Genomic DNA, 15,613 nt, shown 5'->3' with positions numbered 1-15,613 from the left:
TCCCGCCTTGCACAGCCCCCCTCTCCTTGCCCGCCCCCTCCCCTTTGCCCCCCCCCCCCCCCCATCCTTGCAGGGCTCTCTTTGCATAATTCCCTTCTCCTTGCAGACCCCCCTCCTCTCTGCCCCCCCCACCTCGCACAGCTCCCTCTCCTTGCCCACCCCCCTCTCCGCCCCCTCGCCCCGCCCCTCGCCCCGCCCCCTCCCCCTCGCGCGGCTCCCTCCGGCAGCCCCCCCAGACCCCCGCCCGCCCCCCCCCCCGGCGCTCGCTCACCTCTCTCCTCCTCTTCCTCCCTCCCCCAGGCCAAAATCCTGCACATGATGGACGACAACAAGCAGCTGGCGCTGCGCATCGACGGGGCGCTGCAGGCGGCGGGCCAGGAGGTGACGGCGCTGCGCGCCGAGCTGGCCGCCACCGGCCGCCGCCTGGCCGAGCTGGGCAGCGACCCGGCCATGGAGCACGGCCCGCACAGCGCGCAAGGTGGGTGCACGGCCCCCCCCGGGCTCCCCGGCTGCTTGCGGTGGCTGCGGGGCGGGGGGCGTCCCGTCGGGATGCGGCGCCGCCCCTGCCGGCCGCCCCCCCCTTTGGGGTCTGGCAGGCACCGAATGACTTGTTCGGCTCCAGCCCCCCCCCCCCCCGCCCCCCCCCGGCACGCTGCTGAACTCGCCGGTGCCCCCCCGCCCGCCCGCCCCCCCTCCCTGGTACCCCCGGCTCCCATTACCGATTTCGTAATTCGGTAGAAAAGCAGCCATGTTACCGCCGCCCCCCGCCCCCCCGGGGCTGGCGGGGGGGGCTGCGGGGAGCCCACCGCCCCACCGGGCAGCACTCGTGGTGGGCTGGGTCTCAGGGGGAAGGGCTCGCCCAGACGCGCCCCCCCCTCCCCATTTCCCCGTGCATGCATGCCCCCCCCCCCCCGCTTCTCCATGCACACCCCCTGCTTCTCCATACATGCATGCGCCCCTCCCCCCATGCATGCTCGCACCCCCCCCAGCGCACACACACAACCCCCATGCACGCATGCCCCCTCCCATGCACACACACCCCTCCCTCAAACCCCCCAAAAGTTGTCACCAGGCCCCAGAGCTGGGGTGCGGGGGGAGCAGGGAGTGATCATTGCCCCCAGCTTCGGGGGGGAGGGGGTTCACCAGTGGGGCCCGGGTCGCTCCTGCCCTGGTCCAGCACTCACCTGGCTGAGCCCTGCTGTGACCTGCGAACCAGGGGGATGCTGCCATCGCTCTTACCTCAGGAACATTTGCATACAAATATATACGTGTATATATGTATTTACCAAATAATTACAGGCTCGCATGGCAATTCACCCTGCAGCAGCCTGGGTGTCAGAGCAAAAATTAGTGCAAGCCCTTCTCTTCCCCGATAACTGAATTTACACCTGCGTGATAAAAACGTCGGTAGCTGTTATTTACTCGTTACTTATTTACTGTGAGTATCTCGGTGCGGTGGCTGGGCGTTGTTTAACGGCCACGTTTTGGTTCGGCTGTAGCTCTCCAAAGGCAGCCGAGCTCTCGGTGGGCATCGCCGCTCCCAGTGGGCTGCGGTGGCCCTCCCAGAGTTTTGGTGGTGGCAGCATTAATGCAGATTGATTTAGAAGGATTAAACTGTGGATTTGTTCCATCCAGCCTGTTTTATTTTGCTGGTTTGGTGGCAGGGGGGTGTGGTGCGTGAATTCCACTTGTTAAACAAAGTTAATCCATCCTCAGGGGCTGGACCTGGCAGAGCCTCCCGGTAGCCGCAGGTGCGTGGCGAGTAAAGTTCCGTGCGCACTCAGGTATTTTCGGAACTGGTGTGTGTAGGTCCCTGTCGGGTGATGTGAACCGCACCCTGCCGGGTACCATGTCTGGGCTGCCCAGGCGCTTTCTGATATAAAAATCTGCTGAAAGGGCAGCCGGAGAATGCCTTCATCTGCCGGAGCGGGATCGGGAATGCAGCTGGTGACATGCTGCGGAGCGTGCCGGTGTGGATGTGGGAACGCAGCAGGTAACATCCTCCGGCTGCTCGCGCCCCGAGCTGGGGCTGTGCTCGGGGGATCGCTCCTTTTCCTCTCCAGGAACCTTTGGGCGAGAGGTGTGTGTTGTTGCACTCGTGTGCCTTTGTTCCCGCAGCGTGCCCTGGCAAGGGAGGGATGTGTCTGTGGTGCTCCGAGGGTCGGGGGCTCTTTTTTTTTCTTTTCGCCTGAGATTTTCTGATCTGTTGGTGTGATGGAAAAGCTCCTCTTTGGGTTCCTTCACTGTCGGTGTGATGGAAGCCAGTCAGTGGGCTGTAAAGGTGCCCAAGCAGCATCCTCCAGTGCCCAGAGCACGCGCTTGATGACTACAATTACACGTGCTTTGGAGTCGCGAGGTCCCCGTAAGCACTGGCGAGGAGCGGTCCCAGCTTCAGCCGGGTGCGAGAGCAGTACCTTTGGTGGCTGCTGAACTTGCTGGAGGGTTCGCTCCATCTTCCCATTCTTAAGTCTGGCAAATTTGGCTCGGCGTGCTGGTGTGGGGGAGCTAGGAGAGAGGATGGATCCCTAATGAGGTGTGACTCCGTGGCCTTGTAGCTATAGATGTGTGTTTATTCTTCCCTTGGTAGTTTAAGAGGCTGTTACTTAAAAAGTGATGTATCCAGCCACATACCACTGCTGGTGTAACAGAAGCCAATCAATTAAATGTAAAATTGCCTTTGAAGAGCATTGTGTTCATCATGCTTGCTGAGGAGAAGGGGGAGAGTCCTTGGTCTCTGCAAACCCTGCCGATGAGATGCGCTCTCTGTTTTGGGTTTCCTCCCCGAGTTTGGTGCGGTTGTTTATGTACTGCCATAAACGCTCTCCTACATCACTCCGTGTTTGTCTCGGCAGGCCCAAGATATCTGTAGCAAGCCTTATGCTTTTCGTCAAGGATTCTGAGACGACGTTCAGAAGGATGGGGTGAAAACAAGTGTCTCTGAATAGCTCCGCTGTTGTGTGTCTCCGGAGTAGGAGAGCTGCCAAGCTGTCTGGTTTACACAGAGATGCTCAAGGCAGGCAGGAGGCTGGTGAGCTGGGAGGGCAGCCGCTCGCTCACCTGCATGGGCGAACACTGGGTGCACTGGTGGGGCTGGGGTGGCTGCTGGGCATGGGGCGGGGATCTGGGGTGCTCCGGGTGGAAAAGCACAGGGCAGGATCGTCATGTCCCTCTGCTCCTGGTGGGAAGGAGCTCGGGGGTCTCACTGCTGCTGGCAGGGGCTGCGGGTCAGTCCCGAGTCGTGTGGAAGGAGGTAAGTGCGTGCCTCTGTGCTGTGCTCAGTCAGCAATTAGTATGGTGTGGTCTTTGTGTAATTACGGTGCAGCCTGAGACAGCTTGAGGTAGTAACTGCCCCCCTTTGTGCGCACCGAGGCTTCTCTCTGCTGTAACGTGCTGGTTTTGCAGGGGCGAGGTATGCTCCAAGGGCCTGCTCCATGCAGTCCGAAACAAAACTGGGAGAATTCAGCCAAGAGGGAGAGCAGGAGTGGAGGGTGGGTGTGAGTGGGTGGGTAGGAATGGAACTTATGTATTGTTACAGTCCTTAGCGTGAGTGTTAATCAGTCGAACCTCTCAGCCCTGACAGTCTTTTTTTTTTAAACAGCGGCTTTGCTGGAAGAAGTGTCCTGGCTGCAGCCCCTGCCCCAGCCTGGATGCAGAGTGGGTGGAAATTGGTACTTCATGTCCGCGGCGCTCAGCGCAGCGGTTCCAGCCAGCTCTCGGTGACATCGCCGGAGCTGCATGTCAGCATGCTCGTGTTTGAATTCTCATTTGAATGAGTATTGGTGGAATTAATTGGGAGCACAAGGCATGCCCCGTGGTCTGGGTCAGGCTGCGGCAGCAGGGCAGGATGCTGGGAGCGAGGGGAGGGATGCAGGTAGGCAGGCAGAGCATCGCAGGCAGCGGTGGCAGCTGGAGGGTGAGCAATGGCCCCGTTCACACTGCAGGCACCGCTGGGCGCTTGGCTCGGGGCCTTTGCTGAAGCTACACCTGTGCCTCCACTTGCTGGAGTGAGAGCAGCATCCATGGGGAAATGCAAAGTTTGGGTGCAAGGACTCGCCGCATTGAATCGAGCGGTTGGTCCATTTAGCCTCGTGTTTTTGCTTGAGTCCCCTTTCCGCATTAAATGAAAAACATCTTAATTAATTACTGTTGGTAAAGTGCTTGAAGGTGTAAAGCGCAATCAATAGCTAAGTGTTATTAGTAAGACGTCGCTCAGCATTCAGCATATCTCTCTGCCTGTTCCAGAGCATCACGGCATGCGGTGGTCACAGCGTCCCGGCTCGCGTGGAGCTGGGTGCGATGGTGGGGATGGTGTTTGCCTGATGCTGCCACAGTTCACCTGGGAAGGGAGCCGGAGCTGCACCCTGCTCCTGGAATCAAGGATTTCTCCTTGCTGCACGGTGATCTGGGGCAGGCGCAGTGTAAGAAAGGTTTCAGTCGTGTCTTGGTGGCTGGTGATGCCAAAGGGCCAGGAGGACCTTTATGCTTGTGACAGCCTAAAATAGAGTTTTCTCGTTTTCTCTTTGATCTCTGTACACTTCCATAGCTACAATGCAAAGACTTTGACTTTTGCCCGGGAGGCAATCAGTTACCTCTGTGCTGTTGCTATTTTACGAGTAATCATCTCAGGCTGCTGAAAATGTACCATTCTCATCTTTTCAGAAATCATCCCTGCTATTTGTTCTTCCAGAGCTTGAGAGCTGGTACTGTAAAGGGACCTGAGGAGTTGGGATGCTGCTGTCCAGTTGTGTATGGGGAGTATTTTTGCACCATGCTCATGGCAAGATCAAGGTCTTGGTGTACTGTTACTCTAACCATTTCCTACTTCATTTACCTCTGTCCCGCATAGTTCATGGGGTGAGGGAGCAATTAGTTTCATGCTCTGGAACACTTGCATGCTCTGGGAGACAAATGGTGAGGCAGCAGCACTCACGTGGCTGTTTTGGATGCAAGGAACTAGTTTGCAGGTAGCGCGTCAGGTCCCTGTTACATCTTAATCTTTGAGGATGTTAACTTAAAATATCATTCCTGGAGCTTTCCTATTCAAAAGCCTCGTCTGGCATGGTTAGCGTAATGTTTAGGTTCTCATTCCTTTAGGGTCCGTCCAGGGGAGTTGTAGTGAAGCTCCTGAGGATGAGTAAGCTCAGGTCAGCTCTGAAGTTGAAGGAGGACTTAATGCGGGGTGTCTGACTCCCCGGTTTGTAGCGCAGCCACACAGAGGTCTGGTGTTAGATTTGCAGGGGGGGAGGGGTAAGTAGTCCCGGTCTTAAACTCGGGGAAGATTAAGGGTGATTTTGTCCGTTGGATTCAGGCACTCAGACAGCCGCTGGTGGGGCTGGGTGTCCTCCAGAAGGACAGCCTTTCCTCCCATCACTTATTCTCTGTTACTCCAGGTATGTTGGTGTTCTCGGGCACTGGGGCCAGGTGATGCAGGAAGATCTGCATCCTTAACATGAAGCTCTCTGAGAGGCCAAAGGGGCTTGGCAGCTGGGGGGGCTTGTTGCCCAGCCTGAGAGCAAACATCTTTCCTTGAGCGGTCCGCGCTCCTCTCCTTGCACCCAAGTGCACGGCTATAAATTAGACATTGAATGTCAGCGCTAGCGCCATAGACTGCGAAGTGTCAGTCTCAGTCTTATTAAAATCCAATTCTCATCATTTCTAGTTGACAGCGAGGTGGGAGCTAAGGGCTGTAGGTGCTGCCACAGCAGCGTGCCCCTGCTGCCGGACCAGGCTGTGGGTCCGTGCGAATGGGCTCAGGGAGCTGCCTCACAGTCTGGTCCTTTCCTCTTGCTGTGTGCTTTTTTGCTCCAGTCTTGATGGCTGATGCTTTCAGGTATGGAGATGGATTTTGTGGAAGCAACAGGTCTGGAGACCTCAAGCTAGGCAAGTGCATGCTTTGGTGTCTGGAGGTGCGTGCTGTGTTAGCAGGAGGGCGAACGGGATTAGGGTTTTTTGAAGGATAAGGAGCAGCTCTGAGCTGTCTCACCAGAATGCAGACATCGAATAAGCACTTTTGAAAGCATTGGCTGAAGTACTTTTCAGAGTCAGTTTGTTTGCTGGAGCTGCCAAGGGGAGGAAAAGCTCTTCCCAAGGTTTTTCTCGTGCGCTCCTGGCCACAATGGGTAACTGGAGGCTGGGGGATGCAAGGGTGAGGGTCTGGGGGTGCCTCCCCCAGGGCGAGGGGCTGAGGTTGAGCAGTGGTGACAGGCTGTGAACCAAGGGGACCTGAGATAACAGAGGCTTTAGCGGAGGACAATGCATCGCCGGGTAAGAACAACTTGGCAGAGGTATTGATTGTGATTGAGTGTGACACTGGCTGGAAGCGGCAGCTCCCGGGGACATCCTGGTAGTCCAGTGCCCCTCCGCCCAGCTCTGCCTGTTCGGCTTCGATAATCTGATAAATTGCTTATTTCTCTAATCTTGTTAGTCCTGTCCTTCCCCAGGTCCCTGGGAGCAGCCGCCGGGATGGGGACAGAGCTGGCCGTGTGCGGTGCAGGCAGGCTGCTCCCACCTAGGCTCGGTGTGGGTGGCTTTTGGGGCACGTTTCTGGTTTTTGGCTGTGCCTGGTAAAGTGATGTGCCTGTGTCTGAAAACTGCTGAGTTGCAAAGACCCCTGCTTTTGAGTGCAGGAGGCAAGCTGCAGCAGAGACCGGTTTTGCGTAGAGCACCTGGTGAGAAATGAGCTCTTGTCGTTTGGATTTCTGACACCTGCACAGCATGAGAGCTGCAGCAGGCAGGGCCCTCTTTGCCCCGAGAAATGGAAAAAAAGCTCTTGAGTTTTCCTTTCCAGGTGTGTGGTCAGCCACAGATTTTAAGTGCACGCAGCACCATGGCTCGAGTTTGCTTTCGGATCGCTGGGATGGTGGGGAAGGAGCGAAGATGCCTGCAGGAAGATGAAGGGGAGGGGGGTGCTGTCTTAAAGGCATCGTGGCTCTCCTGTGGGCACCCACACCGGAACCCTGGGAGACGATCAGCCTTGTCACTGAAGAAGGAAAAGGGGCTGAGTGATGCTCTGCTCTGCTGCGGTGTGGTTGAGGGCTGGGCTGGATCCCCCTCTCAGAATCGTCCGTGTCTCTTGCTGCTTCCGCAAACTTTTTTTTCTGGGAGGAGCATCTCTTCCGAGGACATCCATGAATCTTGCCCCTCTTGGTTCTTCCAGAGTCATTCTGCCTTGCATCTTTTCATGCTGCTTCTCCCTCTGAATTAAAATTTCACAGGCTTTGCAGGCTGCATCTGGGAGCTGAACCTTCAGGGCTGTCTGTTGGGGAGCTGGCATGGCTGCTGCCATCCCCAGGGACGCGCTTCTCTCCTGTGCAATCTCCGCTTTATTGTCCCACTTCACTGGGTGGCATCCGGAGGAGAATTCCACACCTCTCTGTCACCTCCTCTCTCATGAGAGTGTGCGCCCTCCCTCATGGGGAGTTAAATTGCCTTTCTGCAGAAAATGGCATGCACTGGCGAGAGGGAATTAGTGCTTGGTGTGAATACGAATGATATGTGTGATGTAAAGAGAGCGAGCGAGCACAATGCCGTGCTGATGCCAATCTTTGGGATTTTCTCTGACTCCTTTTTGCAACGGCAATCAAACCCCGAGAGCTAACATTGCTGCAGAGAAGTAGGTTTTGCAGAGAAGATGAAACAGAGCTTGTGCCGCTGCTGCGGCGGGTTGAGGCCATTGACAGCATTTGGGCTTTGTAACCGAGAGCCTGAGACCTGCGTCTCATCTGCCTTTTTTAAATTCTTACAAAAACGCGGATTTGCAGAAGCAGACCTGTCTTGCTGATAGTAACAACCCACGCTAGCCCGGGCGTTCACTTGCCAACCAGATCCCTTGGCCACCTTACAGCTGGAGTGTTTTCCCACAGTGGGCGCAGGCAAGCATGCACGGCATTTAAGCAGGGAGACGATGACAGACGAAGGCTGGCAGCCTAACCGCATGCTTCTGCTCCAGCCCGTTACTTTTAACCAAACTGTCCATCATCCCCCCCTTGGAAATTAACTGGGAAAAATAGTGTGGGGTTGCCAGTGGCCTTCACCCAGGGGCTGAATGGGAAGCCCAGCGCTGGGTCTCAGCAGTCGCTGTACAGCAAGCTCGTTGCCCTCAATGACAGCCTCCCCTGCTCCTTTTTAGCAGCACAATATCAAAAAATGCTGAAGTTGGTGCTGGGTTCTTGCTTAGGCGTGCACGAGAGCATTGCGAACCCTTCAGGTCTTTGCAAGCTCCTGGTTTTGGTACTTGGGTGGTTTGCACGGTTTCTGCCCTCCCATTGTAAAGTGGGATTTATTTTTTTTTTTTTCCAGGATATTTCTGATTGCTGTAAGATGCTGTTGCGGTTGAAATTTGCTGTAGGCGCACAAGCATGGGAAGCGTTAGCCTGTGTTCCAGGGAGCTGTGCTGTGTTAGGGGTGGAAAGCAAAGCAAATTGATTTGAGGAATAGATTTGAGAAACTTACCTTTGATGTCTAGATTTAGACAGTCTAGGTGCTCCCTTAAGTTGCGGGAGGGGAAAAAGAATGTCCTAGAAGAAACCTAAAGGGCTGCTGTAAAGGTTTTAGTGGGCTATACAGAGATTTTCATCAGGAAGATCTCCAAACGCAGCTGCATTTTGGATTTTGCGTAGCAGCTGCCCCATGATGGGAGAGCCGGGAGGGCACAGCGCGTTTCAGCCCGACTGTCGCATGCTGCTGCGTGAGAGCTGGGCATGAGGGTGATGCTGGGGGGCACCCTGGGGTCTCTTTTCGGCTCGGGAGCAGAGCCCAGCTCTGAGTTCCTTGTGGGGCATCAGGAGCTCCCTGGGAGCCTAACAGCATCGTTCTGTGATTTTGTGTGATAACAGCACGTTCAGTAAACAGATTTTTCATCCTGCAATGGCAAAATGTTCTCTGTGTGTGTGTGTTTGGCATTATTTTTCCTAGCCTGAAATGTGCCCAATTCTTTGCTTTTATGTGTGTCAGTTATTGCATCGTCTGCTCAGCCAAAACCTGTTGTTTATCCACCTGCAGATACTTAACGTTAATTTCATGAACTTTTATATCCCCCATAATGCATCCAGAGTTGCTAAATGACTTTGCCCAAATTTGCTGTTATTTCTTCCCTACTGAAGTCACGGCTCGGGCAGGAGCGGGGGAACCCCTTCAGGCGGAGGCGCGGCGTGCTCCCCACCATGTTTGCATCCTGTAATTGAATCTGCAAAGATTGTTGGTGTCATCCTTGGGCACGGAGCTGGTTTTTCTGTTCAAATAAGCTTTGGTTCCCTGCGTGATCTGCCTTCGTGGCCGAGGGAGGTCCAGAGCTGGGCGAGAGGGCTGGGCAATGGAGCTCCTGCATTTCCATGGGAAGCAGGGGAGCTGCTGGGGCTGGAGCTGTGCAGCTCCTCGGGAAACATCATCAAAACGGAAAGTTCATAGCGACATGGGACTGAGAAACCACAGAAAGGCCACCCATTTAGCAAAAAAAGTGGTATTTAATGCCGTGAAGGCATATTCTGGAGTAGCATGTTGTAAGATAAGCAAAACCACTCCAGGATTTATTGATTACAAGGTACCCAGGCAGTTGGGTTGGCTTCAGGGGGGATTGCTGCCGGGGTCCGGAGCCCTGGTGCTTTGGTGCACGGGTGCTGCTGGTGGGCTGTGGGAGCTGCTGGGAAAGGCAGTGGTCCGGAGAGGAGCGGACCAGCAATCCCCTGTGCTGGAGCAGGGGTTCAAGCTGCTGCTGCGCCTTCCTGCTGCCGTGCTCGTGTCCTTGCAGGGCTTTGCTCCAGCTCGGGGACTTCAGCTTCCTGGAGTCCCCTGCCAGCTGCTGAGGTGTTGTTGGAGCTGTGGCAGCCTGCAGCGGGCATCCTTCCCCGGGAGCACGAGGTGGCTCTGAGTGCCGCAATTTATTGCTGCTTTCAGGCAGAGCAAAGCTTAAAAAGCACTTTGCATTTTTGCCACCTTTGCAGAGAACCTTTTTATGTGCTGTTCCTCCTTGGACGTGCATCATTTCCAGGGTATTTTGGTAAATTATCTAATTTAGTGTATCCTCCACCCTGCTTGTTGCTGTGGTTTCTGAGTGCATTCATTAGGGACCAGTGTGATTTGGAGTGTAATTCCTCTGATGGGTGCATTTGCTCTGCAGCAGCAGAACGTCTTTGATTCAGCATTACATGTATGGCGAGATTAATGGGAAGCACTTTACTAAATAGGTTTGAATACTTTGTAGGTTCCTTAAAGATTCTTTTCTTTTTCATTTAAATGCAGCTGTATTATCTTGAGCTGAGGTTTATTTGATGCTGTTGTGGTTTGCGGACCATAGTGCTCCCTGCGCTGCGGGGTTGAACTGGTGCGCTCCAGAGCATCTGGAGCTCCTGGAAGTAGCCCGATGCTAAATCTGGGTGTATGGCTGTGATTATTTTATATTCATTTTACTTTGACGGAGGGAGGTGGGGTGGGGATGGACACATGCATAAAAAAAGCCATGAGAGCTCTGCCTGTTAATTAGTCCAACAGTAGCGTGGTAATGACCACCCTGCAGGATTAAAAACCCATATGCAGGTAACGCATTAACTTGGCTTGCTGGCAGCAGTAGATGATGCAGCTAACCTGGCTTCATGCCCAGCATCATCTCAGGCTGGGGGCTTCAGGTCACCCTGATACCTTCAAACATGCCAGCGGTGGATCCTCCAGTGTATTCTGAGCTGGGAGCAGCTGAGCTTTTGGGCTCTCTTGGTAAACTATCTGCGCCTTGAAGACTTGCTGCGATTTATGCCCATTCCTTTTAGTTGCAGCTGTACATAAAGACTACTCCAAATGGGGGGAGATTTTGCTTAACTGCAGTTTTTGCGAGGCCGCTCTTGTTTGCTAATTCATTTCTGGTCGTTACTGCCGATACAAGTACAAGCTCATTTTTGCAGCAGTGTTTTGCATCTTTCTTGGACTTGAATCGGCAAATCTGTGTTTGTGACAATTCGGTGAGGAGAGGGGAAGTGGAAAAATCGGAGTGATGCTCTGAAGATAATTTTGTTCTTTCTTTTTTTTTAATATATATCCATGGTCAAAGACACATATCCAACCAAGTATCTTGAGTGGGAAGGATGAGCTGGGTATTGCTGGCTACAGGTGGACGGCATGGATGGATGTAGTAGCACAGATAACCAGGAGATTACTAAACATACTCTGGTTCCTCTGGGGCGTGTTTTCAGTGTATCTTGAGTTTCTTTAGGTGTGTGTACACAGTTCAGAGGGTAATACCATGAATTAGACCAACAAGAAAGACTAATAAAGAAGTATAACCCTCTGTAGTATACTAGGTTTATCCCTGATAAGCAGAGCTGCTCTAGTCTCATCTGAAATCTATGTATATGTCATGAAGAGAGCAGTAGGAACTCAGTAATTAATATCACCAAAAAGTTTTCATCATTTTTTCTGTTGCAAATGAGTAAAAAAAATGGTAAGGAAAATATACCCGCGCAGAACTTTGAATGAATATAGGATACAAGGGCATACAATAGGACACAAAAAGAAAGATTTTTTTCCTTTATCCCAGTCTATTGAGAAAGAAGGGTGGGGAGAGGAGCTGTGGGATGCAGTGAATGCTGTGGCTGAGACTTGAACTAGAGGAGGGTGTCAGCTGCTGGCCTGTGGGTCGTCCCCTTGCCCCTTGGCTTTTGCAGGCACCCTGCAGTGCTGGTCCAGGGCCCTACCCAACACGTATGCCATGTCAAAAAGTCCACTTCTGCCTCTGCCTGCCGGCACGGCTGCCATGAGCCTCGGGGCTGGGGGTGGGAGCATGTCCCATGGATGCTCAGACAAGCGCTGTGCAAACCACTGGGGTGTATCCGTGCACTCACACTGGAGCTGGGTGAACATGGTCCTGGGCAACATACACAGCCATTTCTTTCTGAATTCGAGGCACGGGTAGGGCGGCAGGCAGCGTGAGAGCTCGCGTGCTGCTCCGTTTCCTAACGCAGAGGAGGGGTGTGCAGGAGAGGTGGGCTGTGCTGGGTGTTGGTAAGAGCATCGTCACAATGGGGTGCTGGTCAGGTGCTGAACTCCGTAAACACGAGTGTGGTGCCTGTCTGTGTGACAAGTGCCGTCGCTAACAAGGAATCCTAACGAGGAGCCGCTGGGCGCATGGCCGTGTTGGGCTGGGATCTGCGCGCCGCAGTTTCCTTCCTGCCTGCTCCTTCGGGCAAGCACAAACTTGCTCTGTTAGTTGTTTCACCTCTTACAAATGATGGCTAGCAGGGAAGGTTAGCTGCTTTCTGATCAACTCATAAAAATGTGTGTATATATATTTAATTTTGATATATATTTTTATTTTTTGATTTATTTTTATGGCGGAGAACAGCAGTACAACTTTGCTGTGGATGGGGACCTGTGCTGGGATTTTTATCTTTGCTCTTCAGCATTTCCTTTAAGCTTATTTGCATGAGGTTGAACTGCTAAGCAAATGTTCCCCGTGTTTTAACCTGTTGCACAGCTACGCCGTGCCTTCCTTCGTCAGCCTGCTGTGCAAATGAAGGCAGATAACCGGAGCTCCCCTTGTGCGGATGCGCTCGCAAACAGACCGAAAGCAGCGAGGTCCTTACCGGCACCTCGCCGATAAAACGAGGGCACAGAAGCCCTGGCGCGGACCCACATTTTCTACTTATTTGGAGATTAAGAGCTCTTGAGGCTCTGGTTTGTTGTGAAAGTTAATTGCGAAGCCCTTGAACCTTGGCAGGGCTCCCGCGCTGAGGCTCGTCATGCCCCAGCTGAGCCCTCCGACAGGTATGGCTCTGCCCAGGCTGGTGGCCAGTGGCCACCGGTCCCTCCAGTGGGCATCTCTCCCAGGCACCGGGGACGTTCCTGGGGAGCCGAGTGGTCCTCGGGCAATGCTGGTCTCTCCCCGCCGCCTGAGCCGGGTGGGAGGTGAGATGGCACCACCCGGAATGTTAATCCCTCCCACCGGCTGCAGCACTGCTGAGGCACCGCGGCAGCTTAATTAAAGGTTGCGTTTGATGAAGGCCGTTGTGCTTGCGTCAAGTGACGTCTGGAGGTACCTGTGAGCCGAGTTGGTTCCTCAAGGGTGTTCCCAGCGCGCCCCCGGGACCCACGCGAGGAGGCATCTCCCCTGTCGGGGCACCCCGCAGCATCCGCTGGGACCTTCCCGGGTCTCCTGGGGTTGTGACCCATGCCCAGGACCCCGGAGCGTTCGGGTTGATCCTGCAGGTGGAGGCGGGAGGTGCAGTGCTGTCAGGCGACCTGCCTCTTCATGCTTCGCCTTGCCCCTTGCGTTGGCATGGGAAGAGGCTCAGGGTAGGAGCTCTGGGAGGTGGGACGTCCTCAGCCAGGTGGCTCGGCACAACCCCAGAGGGAGGCAGAAGCTACGTGATTGCACAGGGGCAAGGTTTGTTGCTGGGGTTTCGGGGGTTCGTCTTTTTTTAAGGATGCTTTCTGATAGCTCCTTCCTGGCCAACACCTGTACAAATCGTTACGCACCGAGAAGCTGAGGGATCTGCTGAGCTCAGGATGGGCAGTCGGGTTGCAGATATTGACATGCCGGGCATCCGCCGCGGGGGCTGAGGGTCTTTGATTGCTGTTGTGGGGCTGCTTTGGATGCGTTGGTCCAAAGCTGATGCTAGCTGTATGTGTTACGTTGGTTTTCAGCTTTCGTCACAACCTCCTGATGGTTTTTCTAACGCCAGGGGTTGCGCATGCAGGAGGGTGCAATGGGGAGGCGTCGCTTTGCGTTGAGGTATCAGCTTGATTTTTGTAAGGGGGGAACACAAAAACCCCTAAGGGTCTCATGTATGATGAAGAGCGCGTTCCCCAATTTTGAGTCTCCATCCTCCGTTTAGCAGATGTGAAGGTCCTGCCCCATCGGTATTGTTTTCTTCCTGAGCTTTTATGAAACAAAAGTAAATGTTACTGATCTGGCAGCAAAAATGAAAGGAGGACGAGAAGCGATGTACGAAATGAATTGCCAGCCAGTTCTCATGTTTCTCTGTATTGGTCTTGTGGCATTTCTGTCGAGGAGGCCAGAGCACGGCATTCCCTTACATATTGCTCACATCACTGGAGTATGATTGTATCTGACTATCACAGATGAGGATGCTGTATTTATGTCTCAATGAATTTCATCCCTGGGTTTACGTGTCCCGGTCCTCTGGGGAATATCACAAATCCGGTGTTACAGGGTACAGTGGCACGTTTGATTTATCAACTCTATTAATGATCTGGTTGAAGGGAGAAACAACGCATTAATTAAATTCACAACCAATGATTAACTTGGTGTCGCGAACACCAGGCAGGACAGAGATTTAGCATGGAGAGAAGTGTAGTCAAGGGATGGCAAACACTGCCAGCTCGCAGTAGCAAACAAAAATGTGAAGAATGGGGGTTTGGTGAGAAGATGATGCTTCGAATAAATGAAGGCGTTGGGCTGTCACAATCTCTACTGATTGTGGCCAGAATTGGTGTGGCTGTAGGTGTTGCAGGTGTGTACTGGTCTATGTTGGTGCACTGGGAAAGAGGGAGTGCTGGGTATTTATGCTCGGGAGGACAGACTAATATTAGAAAAAAAATAAAAATAATACCCACAGGTTGTCAAGCACGAATATTTCTGGCGCTGCTCTGTGGATGGCATTAACATAAATTCAAGCTGACCTGAGTGCACTGGGATAAACCCAAACATTTACCCTCAGAAAATCCTCCAAGGGAACACGACTTTCACCGTTGGCTTTGGGCCGTTTCATGTTTTGCATTTCTTTTCTGTGGGTTTTAGTAATGAAAACAAACAACTTGGCTTCACCTTGGGTTGTACTTAACTCCCTTTCCAGCCGTTTTCTTGTGTTCCCACGCGTTCCCACACCTAGCTGAGTGGCAGGTGGGGGGGTATGTGTGTACTTTTGAGGTTTGCACTAGAAATGTTTGTTTTCTGGCATGATGCAAAATCTCGGAAGTCGAGGCTGATCCGTTTCTCTTGGGGGATTTGCCCATACAGATATTCCCACGTGAGGCGGCGGGTGCCCGGCCGGTTCCATAGGCTTCGGTGTGCGCAGCCGCGTGCTCCGAGCTACGTGTGTGCAGTGTGTGTCAGCCCCTGCCAGTCGTGACCTCCTCACTCGGCTTTTTGGTTTGGGTCCCTGACCCTCCTAATTGCCTCCAGCTGAAACTCTCCCTCCAAAGGTGACCTCAGATGGAAAATATTTTTGTGCGAAATGGTAACCCGTTTTGGGGGGGGGAAAGCCCTTTAAGGGTGGACTCAGCTGGAGGTGGTGGATTCATCAGAGGAACCAGAGATGCTGTATTTTCGGGAAGGTACCTGTTAGTAAGGAGAAACCCATGGTCGACCCAGCGGTGAGCTCCGGCGTCCTGGGCACTGTCGGGGGAGGTTCAGCCCCAAGCCCCTTCATCTCGCGTGGTGCAGGTGATCACAGGGGGGAATTGGAGGACCCATTTGCAAGGAATGGCATTAATTATTTGGGGCTGGGCTGACTAAAATTAATTTTGGACACTAAGCTAGTTAATTTGTCCTTGTCAGAACCCCCCAGTCCACACGAACAGCCCTCGGGTTATTAAAAGGTTGTTTTAAAATGAAGAAGAATTTTGCTGGTTCCCTATCTTTCTTGGTCAGAAGAAGGATGTTATTTTA

The 15,613-nt window shown here is 53.5% G+C and overlaps 1 protein-coding gene across 2 annotated transcripts in view; it reads left to right on the top strand.

Moving 5' to 3' along the window:
• The window catches only part of KAZN (kazrin, periplakin interacting protein), a 225,585-nt gene that overhangs the window by 136,523 nt on the left and 73,449 nt on the right, over positions 1 to 15,613 (top strand). For both annotated transcript variants that reach the window (XM_055705111.1, XM_055705112.1), the window contains one exon: positions 301 to 478. In XM_055705111.1, coding sequence (XP_055561086.1) covers positions 301 to 478 — 178 coding nt within the window. The remainder of the gene's footprint in view (positions 1 to 300; positions 479 to 15,613) is intronic.

The sequence above is a fragment of the Falco cherrug genome, chromosome 3 (assembly GCF_023634085.1).
Source record: "Falco cherrug isolate bFalChe1 chromosome 3, bFalChe1.pri, whole genome shotgun sequence".
In the NCBI taxonomy this organism is placed as follows: Eukaryota; Metazoa; Chordata; class Aves; order Falconiformes; family Falconidae; genus Falco; species Falco cherrug.
The sequence above is the reverse complement of the archived record's forward strand: the minus strand, read 5'-3'. Positions and strand labels throughout refer to the sequence as shown.